Below are 16881 nucleotides of genomic sequence, written 5' to 3' on the forward strand. Positions count from 1 at the left end.
GTTCTCATGTAGTACATTAGAAATGTGATGTCTTATATTTGATTCCTTGAGTATGTGACTTTAAACCACAACAGTTTTTTGATTCCAAACAGTTACCAGTCAGATTAAAAATGAATTCTTAAACCGTGCTTTATGAGAAGGAATCTTACCTAAGTTTTTATGTGGGTCAGGCCACAATAAAGTGGGACATAGTCGCATATTTGAATATTTAATATTAGATCAAGAAAATATTAAAAATTGGTATATCAGGCTTTAAACCTATTGTAGACATATTGCATTAAGGTCTTAGCAAAACAGTTGGTTTAATACATATATTTTTACTTAAAAAGCGTAAAACATTTTTGTCATGGAAGGACAACAGTTTTTTATTATTTATTAAATTCCAATTTCCTTTTCGTCACATACTTCATTGTAGGCCTATGTTACTTTTTATGAGTAAACAAGAGAAAAAAACAGAAGTATAAATAAATATAACAAGATTACGTGAACCCCTCAAAAATTAAAATATCCTTCAAAGACAATTTCAAAGCATTTACCAATAATTTAGAAATTTAGAAATTGTAAGTTTACATTTTCCTAAGTGCAGTTAAAATGTATCTAATTAACTACTAACATATTGTGTGCCTTTTATTAAAAAAAAATTACAGTCACAGAAGGACATTTTTATTTCACAGAAGGAAAAGTTCAACCAAATTTCTCAACATTACTTATTCCTCTTCCCTCTTATTTTTTTATCACATGATATTTTCCCTCCATTTTCATTACTGAAAGCTGGAAGTTGAATACTAAGTCTCAGAACATACTTTTAATGAAGCAAATTTGTTAAATGTGATACGTTTATTTCATTGTCATTTCACATTTTAAATAATATACTATTCATTAAAAAGAAAAAATTAAAAAATTAGTACACCAATTTTATCTGTAATCTTTTGACACCCATTTTAAAAATGATGTTTTGTTATATGCTTACAATTCAGTCTGGTAATGTACAGTTACACATATTTTAAACAATGGAAAACTGGCTTTAACTTATATTTCTATAACTTTACAAGTAATGCTTTATGTCTGTAGTAAACAAAGGGCAACACAGGTGTTCAACAGATGCGGAATGCAAAAAGAGGCAGAAGAAACTTTCGGTAAAAGGAGAAATGCTGCTTAGAGATCAGGAAAGGAAAAAATTAAACAGAGAATGATGAGCCATTTGGTTTTTTCCCATGTATTTTTAAGGGTGGCCACTCCACTGGTAAAATCAGGAAACCTTGAATTGGCTGTAAATTCTTTTTTTTTTGTGCTGGGAAATCTGTCACGAAAAAGTGAATTCTGAAAGCCATCTGGAATTATCTGTTTGTGTAACAAGTTTGGAAAAAGCATACTGCATGCCGTGACTACAATCTGCTCATTTATACAGTTTTTGAGTGCTGTTTAGAGCTTAATTGAAAAATTACACGCCGTTCCTATAAACTGCATCTCTTATGCAATTTTTGAGCTTTGGGGGTTTATTCTAAGATACTCTGAAAGGAGTTTCCAACCGTAAAATGACTATTTCACATTTGGTATTCTAAGTTAAGTGTGACATCTGATTTCTCGTTTGCTGCCAATCGGGAGAGCCCGACTACTACTAGGCTGTTGGAACCTGACTTTATGATCAGAAAATTGCTTTCAAGCATGGCGGCCTCTAAACATGTTGGATATTCATATATTCACTGTATTGCTTGCGTTGTTCTTAAAGTAAATTTTAATACATTTATGTAATTACATGCTTTATATTAGCTTCACCTGTATGTTTGTTTGTCTGTCCGTCTGTAACTCTTTCGACTAAGAGTGAGTGGCTCATCACTGTAAAATGTCCCACCAATTTCATTACGTTTGTTAGCCGAGCGGTCTAAGGCGCGCGACTTCTGTGACGTCAGCTTTCGGATTCAGCGATCGTGGGTTCTACTCCCGGCCACGCCGAAAAAAAAAATGTTTTTTTTTTTTTTCCGGTAAATTCTAAGATTATATCCATACATCTAACTGTAAATGATTCGGAGAGACTTTACCATTTCTTTGTGACGTTGCAACTCCAAATAGTTATCTCAGATGGTAATAGGTAGTGTCGGTAACTCATTTCCCTATGATAATTATACATAAATATAGTTTAAAAAACTAAAAAAACATGCTTTTAAAGAATATCAAACTAAAAAGTAAAAAATAAATATAGTTTAAAAAACTAAAGAAACATGCTTTTAAAGATTATCAAACTAAAAAGTAAAAAATAATTTTAAAATTTAATTTATGACAATAGTATATAAGCAATACTAGTATAAATGAGAAAAAAGCTTGAGGCGCTTTGTGCCATATTTTTTGTATATTAAGCGCCCCATGCTTTTTTCTCATTTATACTAGTATTGCTTATATACTATTGTCATAAATTAAATTTTAAAATTATTTTTTACTTTTTAGTTTGATAATCTTTAAAAGCATGTTTCTTTAGTTTTTTAAACTATATTTATTTTTCTGTTTAACTATTATTCTAGTATATAGGACTAAGCATAGTACGATTTTCTTGTCTCATTCATGTAAGGTATTAATGGCTGAGTCAGTTAGGTCTTGGAACTGAATCTCAGAGGAAAATGTTTCTTGATTGTTTGTTTTGTAATTAAATAGATTTCATTCTTGTTCAGATAATTAAAGACTTAAATTTTTTTAAGGTGCTCAGACTATCAAGTGTTGTTTAGTGATATATTTTTGTATTTAATATGTTAATTAATATTTTCAAGACTTTTTAAATATTATTTTTTTAAACTGTGCTCTAAAAACTTCATTATTCAAACAAATAATGAACCAAATGTTAAAATATTTTATTTTGTCCTGCAAGATTACCAGAGATTACACTGATAAAGTAAGAAGCTACAAACTAAACTCAATAGTTAAGTCTATAGTTTCATTTAATAAAAGAATCTACAAAAAATTTTTTTGTCTATTTTTGTGAATGAAAATTAATACGAAATCACTTTGAAGAATGAAAAAATTTTCAATTTATTGTAGAACCAAACCCAAAATAATCCCACGCAGCAACATACCTGCATTCCATGCAATCATCCTAACCACTGAGCTAAATATATTAATTATAATTCCTCTCTACTATAATATACAACTTTGTTTGAAAATGCAGAGTAGGCTTTATGATAACAGCGTATTTATTTTTGGCTAATCAGTATTACTTTTTAAACTTATAAAAGCTTATTATTTTAGTGTTTCAATGTTTAATGTACGATTTTGCCTAGAAGCCGTAAAAACACCATGTTCAAATTTACTTAATGTCTTTCAGACATATAAAAATGATAATTAAGAGATTGTGTTGCATTTAATTTAGCAATATGTTCCTTGTGTAAACTGTGCAAGATTTTTCGTAAGACAAATACCATTTTCCTCTAACTCAACTGCACATGTGTAGATAGATACATTGGATAATTTATCGGCATACAGCTGGAAAAGTCACTCAAATTCTTTTGTTTCATGCTAATTGAAGACACAATGTTTCTTTCATGACACTATTAGAAAAAAATTTGCTGTTCCACAATTTTACAGTATCTTTATATTTGTAGTAAACAATGAATTGTTAGACCCGAACATTGTCGAGAGAGGAAACTCATACCGAAAGAGTACTTAAAAATAGCATTTCAAACACTTATAGATGAAACTGATTTGTTTCGTTTGGCAAGCTAGCAGTTTGTCGGAATCAATGTCGAAAGCTTACGATAAAATAAACGAGAAACTTGGAATAAACCCCCTGCTTACTTACTGGAGAACCTCTGCTGCGGATGTGACAAATGTGACATCTTGTAACACTACGAGTTGCCGGAGTAATGACCGAAAGAGGGAAGGAAGCCTGCCACTAATTTTTTTTCTCTCATTTCTTTTTGAAGTTTAGATATGCCAACTGTTACGGATATTCCGTAATTATTACTGATTTTAACCATAATTACGGGGTTACGGACGTGACAAAATTTCTACGGAAAATGCCTTAAAAGAAGAGACGAGACAGTCGATATATGTTATCGACTCTGACTTGGCTGTGGCTGTCACATGGCGATATATCGAATCGACTTCAGCGTGTGCGCCATTCAGTTGTGAGAACTTGCGTCTCGGCGTGTTGTGCTATGTGCTGTTAATTTTTTGTAATTTTAATGTGTTACGTGTTGCGACCGTATAGTGTGTGTATAATAGTATGTGTTAGTCAACATTTTTTGTGATAAATGTTCTCACCATGTTTTCAAAGCGGCAAAAAGTTCTTCAGAAATATAGACAAAGCTACACTGAAGAGTGGCCATGTTTGCGTGTGTCCAAACGGTCTGAAAATCACGTGTGGTGTTCTGTGTGCGATTGCGACTTTTCAGTTGCTCATGGAGGTAGAGACGACTGTAGGCGGCACGTGAATTCTACTAAGCATCAGGACAACATGAAAATAAAATGTACATCGAAGCCGGTAACATCATATTTTGCAAACAAAGACGACACTTCCGTTACAAATGCCGAGCTTTTATTCTCGTCATTTCTGATAGAACACAACATTCCAATTGCATGCGCGGACCATGCGAATTCTTTGTTTCGAGCAATGTTTCCCGATTCTGCCATTGCAAAAAAATTTGCATGTGGAAGGACTAAAGCTACTGCTCTAGTTAAATGCATGGCTGATTCCACAACAAAGCATATTGTACAGCAGTTACAAAATGGGCCGTTTGGTTTGGCAACAGACGGTAGTTCAGATTACAATATGAGCTCTGTAAAATTGTATCCAGTTGTTGTGTCATACTATAATAGTTGTCAAGGCCGAATATGCACCTCGCTATTGTCTTTGCTGGAATCCACTGATAGTACAGGGAAAGGAATCTTCGATATATTGAATAAGGAACTGACTCAGAAGTCTATACCTTGGAAAAATTGTGTCTCCTTCGCATGTGATAATGCAAACACAATGGTGGGCAATTTAAAAGGAGTTATAGCTTTCATTAGAGAAGTTCAACCTTCTGTACTTCTGCAAGGATGTTCTTGTCATCTTCTTCATATAGCTGCACAAAAAGCCTCTAGTCAATTCAGGGATTTAAATGTTGAACAGCTTTTGATACAGTTGTATTATTTTCTTCAAAAGAGCTCGAAACGTAAGAACTGTCTAAAGTTGTGTCAAGCTGTTTGTGGCACCAAACCCCACAAAATTTTGAAACATGTGAGCACTCGATGGTTGTCTCTGTTGGATTCTGTTAACAGGATGATCGAACAATTTGAAGCTTTGGAACATTTCTTCTCTGGTGACAATGCTGATGTTTCCAATTCACAGTTTCTCGACATAAAGTCTCAGATTGAAAATCCTTTATGTAAACTGTACTGTCTCTTTTTCAGTAACACTCTTCCACTTTTTGTTTCTACCAATGTTTTTCTTCTACAAGAAGCTCCCCAAATACATGCTCTACAGAGGAAACTTGTTGCTCTTTACACAGATTTACTAGTAAGATTTGTTAAGCCTACAGCACTCAAAGATAGTACTGATAATGCATCTATTTTTGATGTTGACTTTCAAAGAAGAAAAAATCAGAAAGATGATCCTGACCTAGTGATTGGTGCTAGCACTAGAGCCTACATCCAAGGGAAAAATCTTACAGCTTTACAGATAAGTCAGTTTTATTCCAATGTTAGGGAATTTTACAAAGCAGGCTGTGACTACATTCTCAAGAAAATGCCCATTTACAATGAGTTTCTGAAGCATGCTGAGGTATTGGATGTTCGTTTGAGAAGAAAAGTTTCATTTTCTTCTGTTCAGTACATGGTTACTTTGTTCAAAAACTTGCCTGTTAATATTGGCCAATTGGAAACTGAATTTGCTGCTTACCAGTTCTCTGATTTTGGTGAAGAAGTTCTTGCTGCTCCTAGTATCGATGTAGCATGGCACAACATTTCCAGATTGCAAGATGAAAGTGAGCTGTACAAATTTGGAGAACTCAGCAAATTAATGTTAACTATTCTTTTAGTTCCTCATAGCAATGCACCAACTGAAAGAATTTTCAGCATAGTACAAAAGAACCAAACTGTATTTAGACCCAATTTATCTACAGAAACACTAAATGCACTGCTTGTGCAGAAAGTGAAGTCATTTACTCACAACACCATATGTCACCAAAACAAGTTTAGCAAAGAAGAGTTGGCTGCAGCAAAACGTGCCACAAAGTTGTCCCTGTCTGATGAAGGACAGTAATATGGGGTAAGCTACCTACCTTTGTTTACTGAAAAAACTATCATGTATAAACTATCAAAAAATGTTTTTATATAGTGTAACATCCAATATGAGATTTATCTTTAACATTGGATTATACTCACTATCAGTAGGTTCATAATGTTCAGTGTTCATAAATTTTTGTCGCGCCTGATTTACGCATGTGTAAAAAAAATTGTGATTACTGATTGTCTCACCTGGGGGTTGGCATCTCTAGAAGTTAGTCAAAACTGAAACGACCCCTCACGGTTCCTAGGTATAAGGTCTTAATAGAAGGGGGTCGTAATAGATGTTTTCCGAAATTTTAAGTTGGTTCCCCCCCCCCCCCCCCCCCCCCTTCCGCTACTCACTAAGAAACCAGCCGTACAATGGCAGGATGCTGTCACTCACAATTTTAGACGGCTTTGGTTTAAACCCACTTCAACCTTCATGACAAGTCCGTCGCCCCACAGGCCACCTCTAAAGAAAATATGTCAAAAGACAGTTTATTTTTACTGGTTAGTTTACATGTACGTTTTCTGCTTGCCATAGTTAAATACACTAGAACCCCGATGTCATGAACCCCGGATTTAGCGAAGCAGTGATTTTACGAATACATTCTCGGGAACCGTCAAAAAATTGTACATTTTGACCAATATGTGAAAATCAGAAAAAAATTAAAAACGAAATGAAAGATCATTAAAACCTGTTCATTTTAACACACAGCGTATTTTTTGTGTCAGGCAGCGGTAGGTTCTGCAACGCGAGTGGGCGCACACTAAGCTCGCCCTAGCTGGCGACAGCGGCTTCATGACTCATAAGCTCACCCCTCCCTCCACTCTGTAACATTCTTCAAGGCTAGCTCATCCCTCCCAGACACACAAACCATCTAGTGTCCTCCCTTATGACACCCCAACTTCGCTCTCCTTTGAAAAACCTTCAGTGAGAAAATGCTCATTTCACCCTCCCTTCGCCCGTAAAATTGGGCTATTATGAATGGGGTACTAAAGAGGTGAGGGAGGGGTAAGATCGTTGTAAATATTTTTGGACCCCTCCCTCCTCACCAAACACGCCCAAAAAAAGTATGTCAAAATATGTCACTTTTCACACCAAGTTCGAGTTCAGTCATCTCTGGCAAGGAATTTACAAGCTTTCAAACTTAAATATAAATGTATTTTAATAGCAAGGGTCTTATGAAAAGGAATATACCGAATAAAATCAAGCTGCTGTCACCAAAGCAAGTATAAAACAGTCCAATGCGTGGTCGCTTCGTTATTGCTCGCGCGAGAGGCGAGACGTGGAATGTTAGAAGAAAGATAAATGCGGGGGAGACAGAAGGCAGCCAGTGTGTTTCCTGCGTGGGGAATAAGTGGCGTAGCCTTTTTTTTTATGCCGGGTGAAGCGACCTTTTTCTGTCAACCCACGGGAAAAGATAATTGCTTGAGCTGTCAAAATAAACATCGCTGCGGCAGTTAAAACAAGTCGAGGCGGGCATGCATCCAGTCGGTCGCTGTGTATATCTACTCGAAAAACATAACATCTCAATTCATAACAAGATTCCTTATAACCTACACGTATTGCCGGATGTTTTCAGCCTGATCCATGCAAGTTCTTTAGCCACGTTTTGAATAAAAACAACTGGCGGGCCAGTGTTGTGCCCTGTTTTGCGACACATAAAGCTTTTATCAATTTGCTGAGAGTTTTAATATATTTTTACTCTCCTCGTTAAAATGAAGCAGATAACGTGATTGTTAACAAGTACAAGCAGCATCCGAGATCGGCCGCAGCACACGGTATGGGGAGAGGGTGAGCAAGGGCGAGCGAGCGGCCGACTACCATGTTCGGCCGGTGGGTTTTTCCTGCATTGAAGGGACGTGGAATGGGGGTTGTCATGCTCTGACAGCGGGCGACATGAAGTGGTATCTATTTTTAGATATGCGCTGCCTACAGCAGTACAGCACTCGGCAAGAGAAACCCAGTAACACGCTACTCACCACAAGAAACTTATTTTCTGTCTGATTTTCTTCGGATTTTTGGCAATTTTTTCACGGTTCCTCGAAATCGGGTTGTAATAGAGAGGTGGTCGCAATAAATGGGGTCGCAACAAAAAGGTTTTACTGTATGCTTCTTTAGGCGGGTTGTGAAAAAAAAATGAGAAAATGAGTGCATTTTTACTATGCGCATGTACCATAATTAAAACTTTCATGCCATAAAAAAAAGGCTACATACAAATAAAAATGATAAATGTTATTGATATTGAATACTGATGTGTATAATTAATAATGTATATTTATTGTGAATATTAGTGATATAAATTGCGTTAATAAATGAATAGTGTATTTATATAAGTGAGGTTAGGTTAAACTTCTTTAGACGTGTTATAAAAAAAAATGCTGATAGTGAATTTTTACAATGCACCCACAGCATATAACAAAAATTGATAGTGTTAATAAAAGGCTACATACAAGTAAAAAATATAAATTTGTTGTGGCTAATATTGCCTCCAGCACTACCAGCACAAATCCTCCGCAGCTCTCTGAGAGTCTTTTTAACCACACCATGACTAAACATTTATTACAATTGACCAAAAAAAACATAAATGTGTGGTTGGCGATACCTACTCGCAGTAGGATGTTAAAAAGCTGCAAGCAAAAACAAAGTTAAAATCAGAGCAAAATTTAAGGAAGTGACCTATAGGCATAGTAATAAAAAAATCCTTTTTCCAAAGTGAGTTTTAGATTTACTCAAACAACAGAATTGTATTACAAGTATTATATAAATAACATTGTCGTTACCATGATCTTACATTCAAAATGTGTGCAAAACTGCACATAAATTTTAACACTTATCAAAATTCATTAAAAAAAATTACAAATAGCAATAACTTTAAATGTAGCCTACAAAATTATAATTACAAAAGATTATTAAATTTAAAATACTTTTCTCTAGAAATGTTTACCGATGAATTTGTATCAGTCTTTGTGGGTTTATTATACATCTATCTTTAACTGGTGCCTTTTTCATTTAGCACGATTTTTCATGAGGCCTGTGATACTCCAAATAAATATTGTTCCTAGTAATATGCATTAAAATACTGGTCATGTAAGACAAGACATGGTAATGGTTAAGTGACGTCACTACTGAAAGTTTATCTGGCAAAACAAATTAAGTCACTGTTTATAACTGTAAAGATCCCATCGCCAAAATGTATAGATTCTTCAAAAAAACTTGTATCCCGGCAAAGGGAGAAGTCAGTCGGACACTTACTTGGCCGAAGTCTTCATTGCAGCTTGCCCACCATAAGCATTGTACGCAAAATCCCACCGTACGCCCCTAGCCATGTTTGCGACCTACACGGCCTGCAAAAATGTCGTTGCCAGCTCGCCACAAAACCTGGTGAACCACGCGCTATTTCTTGGTGTATCATCGATGTCTCCTTCCAGCTAAATCATGCAAACTTGCCAAGGGCGCCGTCTTTGCACAAAAACGGTGCATAGTTCCTCTGGACGCTGAAATGCGTGAAACCACACGCGCGCGCGCGCCGCGAAGCTGGCACTACTAGTGTCTCCCTCCCCTCCGCCGCCTGCTTAGCTGGGTCAACTCACAGTCCACCTCCCTTTCCTTTCATACGGCGACGAGGCGTACATCGAAGACACACGTGAAACACACACAAAAATATAAGCATCAGCGTAAAATGAAAAAGGCAATGTTCTAAATGTTCCCAAAAAATATAAAAGCTATAAACTTAACTAAATCTACCTATAAAAATACATGATAAAAATAACTAATACAAAAGCATGATTTTTTTCCTAACCTAAACGGCACCCCAAACAAACTATAAATTACAACAAAACCAGAAAGATAAATAATCAAAAAGGAGTACCATTTAAAAAATTTTATAGTTCACGCAGTAATTACAACTGGAGGTTACAGTGCTTTTAAATCATATAATTTGGTGATTGATATTGAATAATGTTTCATATAGTTAAAAACATTTATTTATTGTGAATATTAGAGATAGAAGTTGGTTTATAAACTTTTTGAAGTGTATTTATATAAGGGATGTTATGTTCCCATATGTATAATTTATTTGCATTACAAATAATAAATTATTACTTTATTATTTAATAAATTAATACAATTAACATTAGAATAAACATTCAGTGAGTGTGTGTGTGTGTGTATATATGTGTGTATGTGTGTGTATATATATATATATATATATATATATATATATATATATATTGATTTTCATTATTAATAAAAATAAAATTGATTACTTTACTAAATTAAATAATTAATTTTATTAATGTGTTTATATTAATATTGAATACTGATTATTTATTTAAAATTTTAATTTGATGGTACTTGTACTTACCAACCATATTTATATCATCTTTCCATTCCTTTTATTTTATTTCTATAAATAATTAAAAGTTAGTTTTTTATCACACCAAATATGTATAACTTTAAACATGTGTACAAAAGTTCTCCCACCCATTTTTTTTTTTTTTTTTACTTTTGAAGATTTTCACTGGTGGTATTAATAAGCAGAAACCACCACCAAAATAATTAATTACGGTGATTTGACATGTGAATGACTAGGGGAGCTCTGTTGCTGAATAAAACCAAAAATTAATGTTGAACATGGAAGAAACTACACTAGCGGATGGTGCATATATATATATTATACATATATATACATACATATATATGTTAGCACAGACTTATAGCCCCTTTCCTTGTTAGAGTGAGGAATGCCACATTGTTGACAAGTCTCCCAGCTTGACCAGCATGCAGTTTTGAGTGAGAATTCAGGCATTACAGTTTGCCGCTACATCTGCATGTTATTTTAAGTAGCAGCATTCTAGTGCTTAGTTTTTTTTAGTGGAAGTAATTAATTTGACTCAGTTGATTGCTACTTTCTCATAGTTTAAACAAGATACAAGAGCTACTTAATTATGTTCAGGAAAAGCACTCTTATCACAGAGTTAATTTAGTCTTACAGGTATATTTTTGTTTTAATGTTTCTTTTTATTTTATGTAAATTTAAATGATTGATATTTATATTAAAAAGTTGATTTTATTTTATTTGCTCTGATGTAACTAAGTTGGTTAGCTATATTTTAATTAAATTTCTTAGAAAAACTATTAAAATCCTGGAAAAAAACCTGGAATTGGGTTTTGCCAAAAAAGTGGCCACTCTTTTTACTTATAGTACAGCTATAAATAACACAAGGATATCACAAAATATGGTTTTATTGGAAGAAATTCTCAATGTTATAAACACTATTTTGTCTTGTTGACTATGCAAAGAAATATGGTATATATATTTACATCATAAGAAACTTTAAACCATATAATCCTGACCTGAATAGGGAGTTTGCTGTATTTGGAAACCTGTTATGGATGTAAAGTTGATATATATATAGCCAAAATAGTTTTGGTGTTGTATTTTTTAGGCAATTAATTTAATATTGCTATTTTTCTCCCCAGTTCTATGGATACCTGTCACAGCAACAGAATATGATGCAAGATTACATCCGCACGTCCACGTACCAAAGAGCAATCCTTGCGAACCTGGCAGATTTCAAGGATAAGGTTGTGTTGGATGTTGGCGCTGGCTCGGGAATCCTCAGCTTCTTTGCCGTGCAGGCCGGTGCGATGCGTGTGTACGCTGTGGAGGCCAGTACGATGGCGCAGCACGCTGAGGTGGGCTAGGGGGAAAACTGCATTTTTCACTTACTTTCTGTTTGCCTGCACACTGAAGGTGGGAAAGTAATAATCAATTATTCCTGCTGATATTTAATCATTTAACTAAAGGATATTTACAGCTACCAAGAAGAACAGTAATTCCTTTCTGACTTTCATGGCTGAGCTTAGGTACATTATTCTCTAAAGCAAAGTAAGTTGAAATTTGTAATAAATTGATAAATCTACTCAAAAAATCAGTCTTGCAGGTTTTCTATACATTTCATTTCACAAGAATTTATACTTTTACAATATCAAAAAGTTATATGTATAGTTATAATATAATTATGTTTCAGTTCATTAAAAGTTTTGGGAAAGCTGCTAATGATCTGATTGTGGTTGGATAGGGGAAAAAAAGAAAGAAATCTTTTAGTCTGTTGCACCTTCTAACAGCTTAAGAATATTAGTTAAGGTAAAATGGTTAAACAGCAATGATTCTGGAAAGAAGAATTGAATGGTAATTGAATGATTGGAAATTAAAGTATACTACCCTTCTAAGTAGTGCACTTCATTTAGCACGAGTTTGAAGTCACATTGGAATTTAACCACGGAATAGATTGAAGAAGTTTGATTACAAAATCCCGAAAGCTGGGTGCAGGTTTGAATAATTTATTATTATTATTATTATGGATTTGGTGTTAATTTTTGGTTTGAACCTATTCCTGCTTTCTATATTTGATAGTTTAAAGTGCTTGCTGTCTTGCTGTGCTACTGAGTTATGTCACGAGACATGTTGAAGATACGAGGAATTCGAGGGTTTGGAATGCAGCGGGTGAGTGAAGTAGGAAAAACTGTATTTTGTAACTGTCAGTCACTGTCACAGAAAGTTAGCTTGAACTGTGTGTTTTCATTTGAATGGTTGATGGATTGTATAAGCAGAAGGGCAGTTTTAAACTGTTTTATTGTGTGCTTCAAGTTTATTTGGTGAGTGTTTGATTAATTCATGCTTTTTTTATTTTAGACTTTGGTTAGTTCGAACAATTTAGAAGGGAAGATTGTGGTAATTGCTGGTAAAATAGAAGAGATAGAGTTACCAGAAAATGTTGATGTTATTGTATCGGAGCCAATGGGCTACATGTTATACAACGAACGTATGCTTGAAACTTACCTTCATGCCAAAAAGTGGCTGAAACCTAACGGTGAGTAATTACAGTTGTTATTAAAAAAATTTAAGGCCACTATGACATGTTGTCGTATACCCTCTGTTAACCTTAAATGTGTCCTTTCAGAGCTAACCATTTGTCAGTGTATTTTACAAGTTCATGTTAATATCAATGATTACTTTAATGTTCTGTTCAAGTTATTGGCATTTAATGTTACCTTTACAGAGAGAATTGAAATACAGTTTTGAATGGCTTGATTACAAATACAAAGTATGTATTGTGGAAAGGCAGGCGGTAGTAAAAATAAGAGCTGCAAACAAACTATTCTAGTAAACAGTGTTTACCTAAAGTATAAGTTAAAATTGTATTGGGCATAACCGGTATTACTGTTAATTTTCATAACAAATATGGATTTTGAAACATGATCTTTGGAAACTACTGCTTTAATCATTGTTTCATATAAATGAGCACTTTTTACAGCGAATCGCTATTTTATGCAATTATCCATTTGCCTGGTTTAAACAATTTTCTTTTACTGATATATTTAGTAAAAAAATTCATGTTTTAACACATGTAATATCTGCTCCCAAACAGCTTCATTTACTTTTTCCTCCTTGTAATACTAACCTCTAACATGATATATGCACAGCTAATAAGAAAATATTTTGCAGAGTTCAGTAGTAACAGAAGCATGTAAAAGTTACACAAATTGATGTTTTAATTTGTGTGTTGTTTTTAATACTATGTGAATAATTTAATTTAAAAAAATGTATGTATGTGTGTGCGTCTGTGTGTGTGTGTGTGTGTGTGTGTGTCTATATATATATATATATATATATATATATATATATATATATATATATATATATATATATATATATATATATATATATATATATAAAGGTTACAGTTGCTTTGTGTTTAGACAGGTTTATTACTTGTAAACTTGAAAAAATGTTATGGTGTTAATACTATTTGTTCACTGTGTTCTTGCTTTAAATAATTTCCACACAAGCAGTATTTAAATATTATGTCACTATAATTACAGTATGTCTAGAAATAATAGTCAATAATTTTATTCACTTTCTTGTACATTTTTCCACAACAAACACTGTTTTCTTTAGGAATGTGTGGTTAAAATGATCCCCGTTAGATTCCCAGTGGGATCGGGCCCCATATGTTTGGCTAGTGGGAAACATGGCGGATAATGTTTTCGTCGCTATTCAATCCTCATCCCATCATCCCACATTGTCGTTTAATGACCTTGATGTTGACAACACGTTGAGCCCTAATTCATTCCTTGATAATTTTGCTATAAGAAGGTTTATATGCTTTTACAAAGTTTCACTTGGCTTGATGACTTTATCTTTCCTCATTTGAAACATAATTATAATGTCTTTTGTGCTTTGAAAGTCAATTCTTTTAAAAGCATTAATTTTGGGTAAAATTTTTGTTTCAGGAAGAATGTTTCCTAGTCGCGGTGATCTCCATATTGCTCCATTTACTGATGATAGTTTGTACATGGAGCAGTTCAACAAAGCCAATTTCTGGTGAGATTTTTAGCTCTTTATTGTCTTGATGCATATTTTCTTAATATAATTTTTGTAAATGCTGTGTTATTTATTTCTTTGGTTTTGTGGATGCACATGGAGTAGAGTAGTGCCTTGGTATATAGAACATGTGAATATGTACATGTACATTGTCGTGAGATAATTTTGGAGCTCTAATCATAGCAGCTAAAACGTACCTTGGACAGGGTTCTAGAAAGGGTTCTAGAAATTTAAGTATAGCCTGTAGGGCGATGATATGGAATAAATTAATGAATATAAAAATGGTATAAAATTAAACGTGTCTCCTGTAAAACATCACACTAAAATCTGACTGTTGAAAAATGGTCTAGGGGGCGAACCAACACTCCTGTATTAGGCGGGTACATAAAACAAATAGAAAACGAAGATAACTCAAACCAAAAAAATAAAAAATAAAGTAATAATATCCAAAAATCTAACTTATATAGATGGTAGAGATAATAAATCAGTAAATAACGTCCTAGGATAAAAAAAGTATCTACTAGGATTGTATTTGGATACTTAAGTGTAGAACCAAACCCCATGAGTCTTGCTGAAAATAATAGAAATAATGGGATGACCAGTAAATAATAAAAAAATAAAATATAAGTTATGTAATGATACCACCAAAGAATTTGGTTGGTAGGTCTCAAATGAATAGTTTTTTTTTACTTTCTGTTCAAAACAATATAAAAAATACTCGTTTTTATGAAAACTATAAATGTTTCACAACGATCATAAATCATATTGTTTCGTCTCTGGGCCAACCGTACCTGTTGTGTCTCAGTTATGCTTAATCCCCACCTTGTTTTCATTGTAAAAAAAGAAAACTCTACAAAATAAACATATCACACATAAAAATTGATTATATCAATATTTGTGCTAACCAATGACTAGAAATAATTTTGAAGGAATAAGATTACACCTAACATGCTGAAAAAAAATTGTGAAGAGTGGTGGTAGACGTGGAAAAAAACTTATACCTTATTATTTATCTTTGATTACTGAAATTAAATAAAAATAAACAGTACTCATCTGTATTTACTAACATGTTAACCAGTTGTCGAAGGATCCTCCACCTTTGCAAAGCTTCAGCCCAAGAAAAATCACTTCTTGCACAACCAGACATTTTCCGCTCTTCCCAAAGCTGAACCAACTACACCCCTAAAAAGTGACAAGATGCCACATGGATGCACCTCGCTTGGCCACTCAGCAGCCACGTTCCTCAAAGCTCAGCAGCATGCCCCCCCACCCAGACTCAACTGGACGCTTCAACCAGCCGTGCATGAAAGAAGGTGTGCGTCAGCATGACTGAGACACGTGATTGCCAAGCAACCTACACACCTACAACTAACTAAATTCTTCAAATGCAACCTCCAAAAATGTATGCACATCTCTTAATAAAAGAAAACCTTTAATATCTATTTATCTTAGCAAATAGTTAAATATAGAAATAAATTAAGTAAAGTAAAAAAAAGTGTACGTGGAGTCCACGTGCGACAGAAGTGAAATTTCTTGCTTATTAGGTATATGTATATAGAGATAAATTATAATAATTATTAGTATTTTTTAAAGGAACAAGAGTTAATAATTGAAGATAGTAAAGATGTGGGTATGATTGCAAATGAAAATGTGCCTTTTTCTGCATCTGTGCTATCACATCTGTTCACTGGCACTTTTTGGCGACTCTTTGAGCAGTTTATTCCTATATTGCCTTTGATAATACATGTTATCTGCTTCTGTCATTTTATTATTTTTGTTCGATCATGATCTCTAGCTGAATTAAAAGATAGAAACACATTCCAATTGAGCATAAATTACACTTATAAAGTCTATCTCACAAGTCTAATAGTTAGGGCCATGCAATTTTCGCGATCACGAAAAAACGACGAAAAACGCGAAATATTCATGAAATTTGCCTTGTTTTGACAATTCACGATAAAACACGCGAAATACGCAAAAAAATTTTTATTAACTCCTTTGTTCAACACAACAGAGACAGTGCCAACTTGTACCACCTTACTACGAAAATAATATGCAATACGTTTTATAACTGTAAACACGGCAAGAAATTACAACAATCCTTAAAAATCTGACGTGAGTAGAGTATTAAACTTGTATTCTCATAAATTCATGCGGTAAGGGATGTGGATTGGAAAACAAACAGTATTTTTTTCCCCGTAGCAACGTTACCAATTTATAATATATTTTTTCTAACCTCAGATAACTTGTC

The 16881-nt window shown here is 33.9% G+C and overlaps 1 protein-coding gene across 6 annotated transcripts in view; it reads left to right on the plus strand.

Moving 5' to 3' along the window:
* Positions 1-16881, plus strand: part of LOC134529537 (histone-arginine methyltransferase CARMER) — a 202268-nt gene that overhangs the window by 17164 nt on the left and 168223 nt on the right. For all 6 annotated transcript variants that reach the window (XM_063363738.1, XM_063363734.1, XM_063363733.1 and 3 more), the window contains exons 4-6: positions 11723-11938; positions 12939-13116; positions 14540-14630. In XM_063363738.1, coding sequence (XP_063219808.1) covers positions 11723-11938; positions 12939-13116; positions 14540-14630 — 485 coding nt within the window. The remainder of the gene's footprint in view (positions 1-11722; positions 11939-12938; positions 13117-14539; positions 14631-16881) is intronic.

This window comes from Bacillus rossius, chromosome 2, assembly GCF_032445375.1.
Source record: "Bacillus rossius redtenbacheri isolate Brsri chromosome 2, Brsri_v3, whole genome shotgun sequence".
Taxonomy (NCBI): domain Eukaryota; kingdom Metazoa; phylum Arthropoda; class Insecta; order Phasmatodea; family Bacillidae; genus Bacillus; species Bacillus rossius.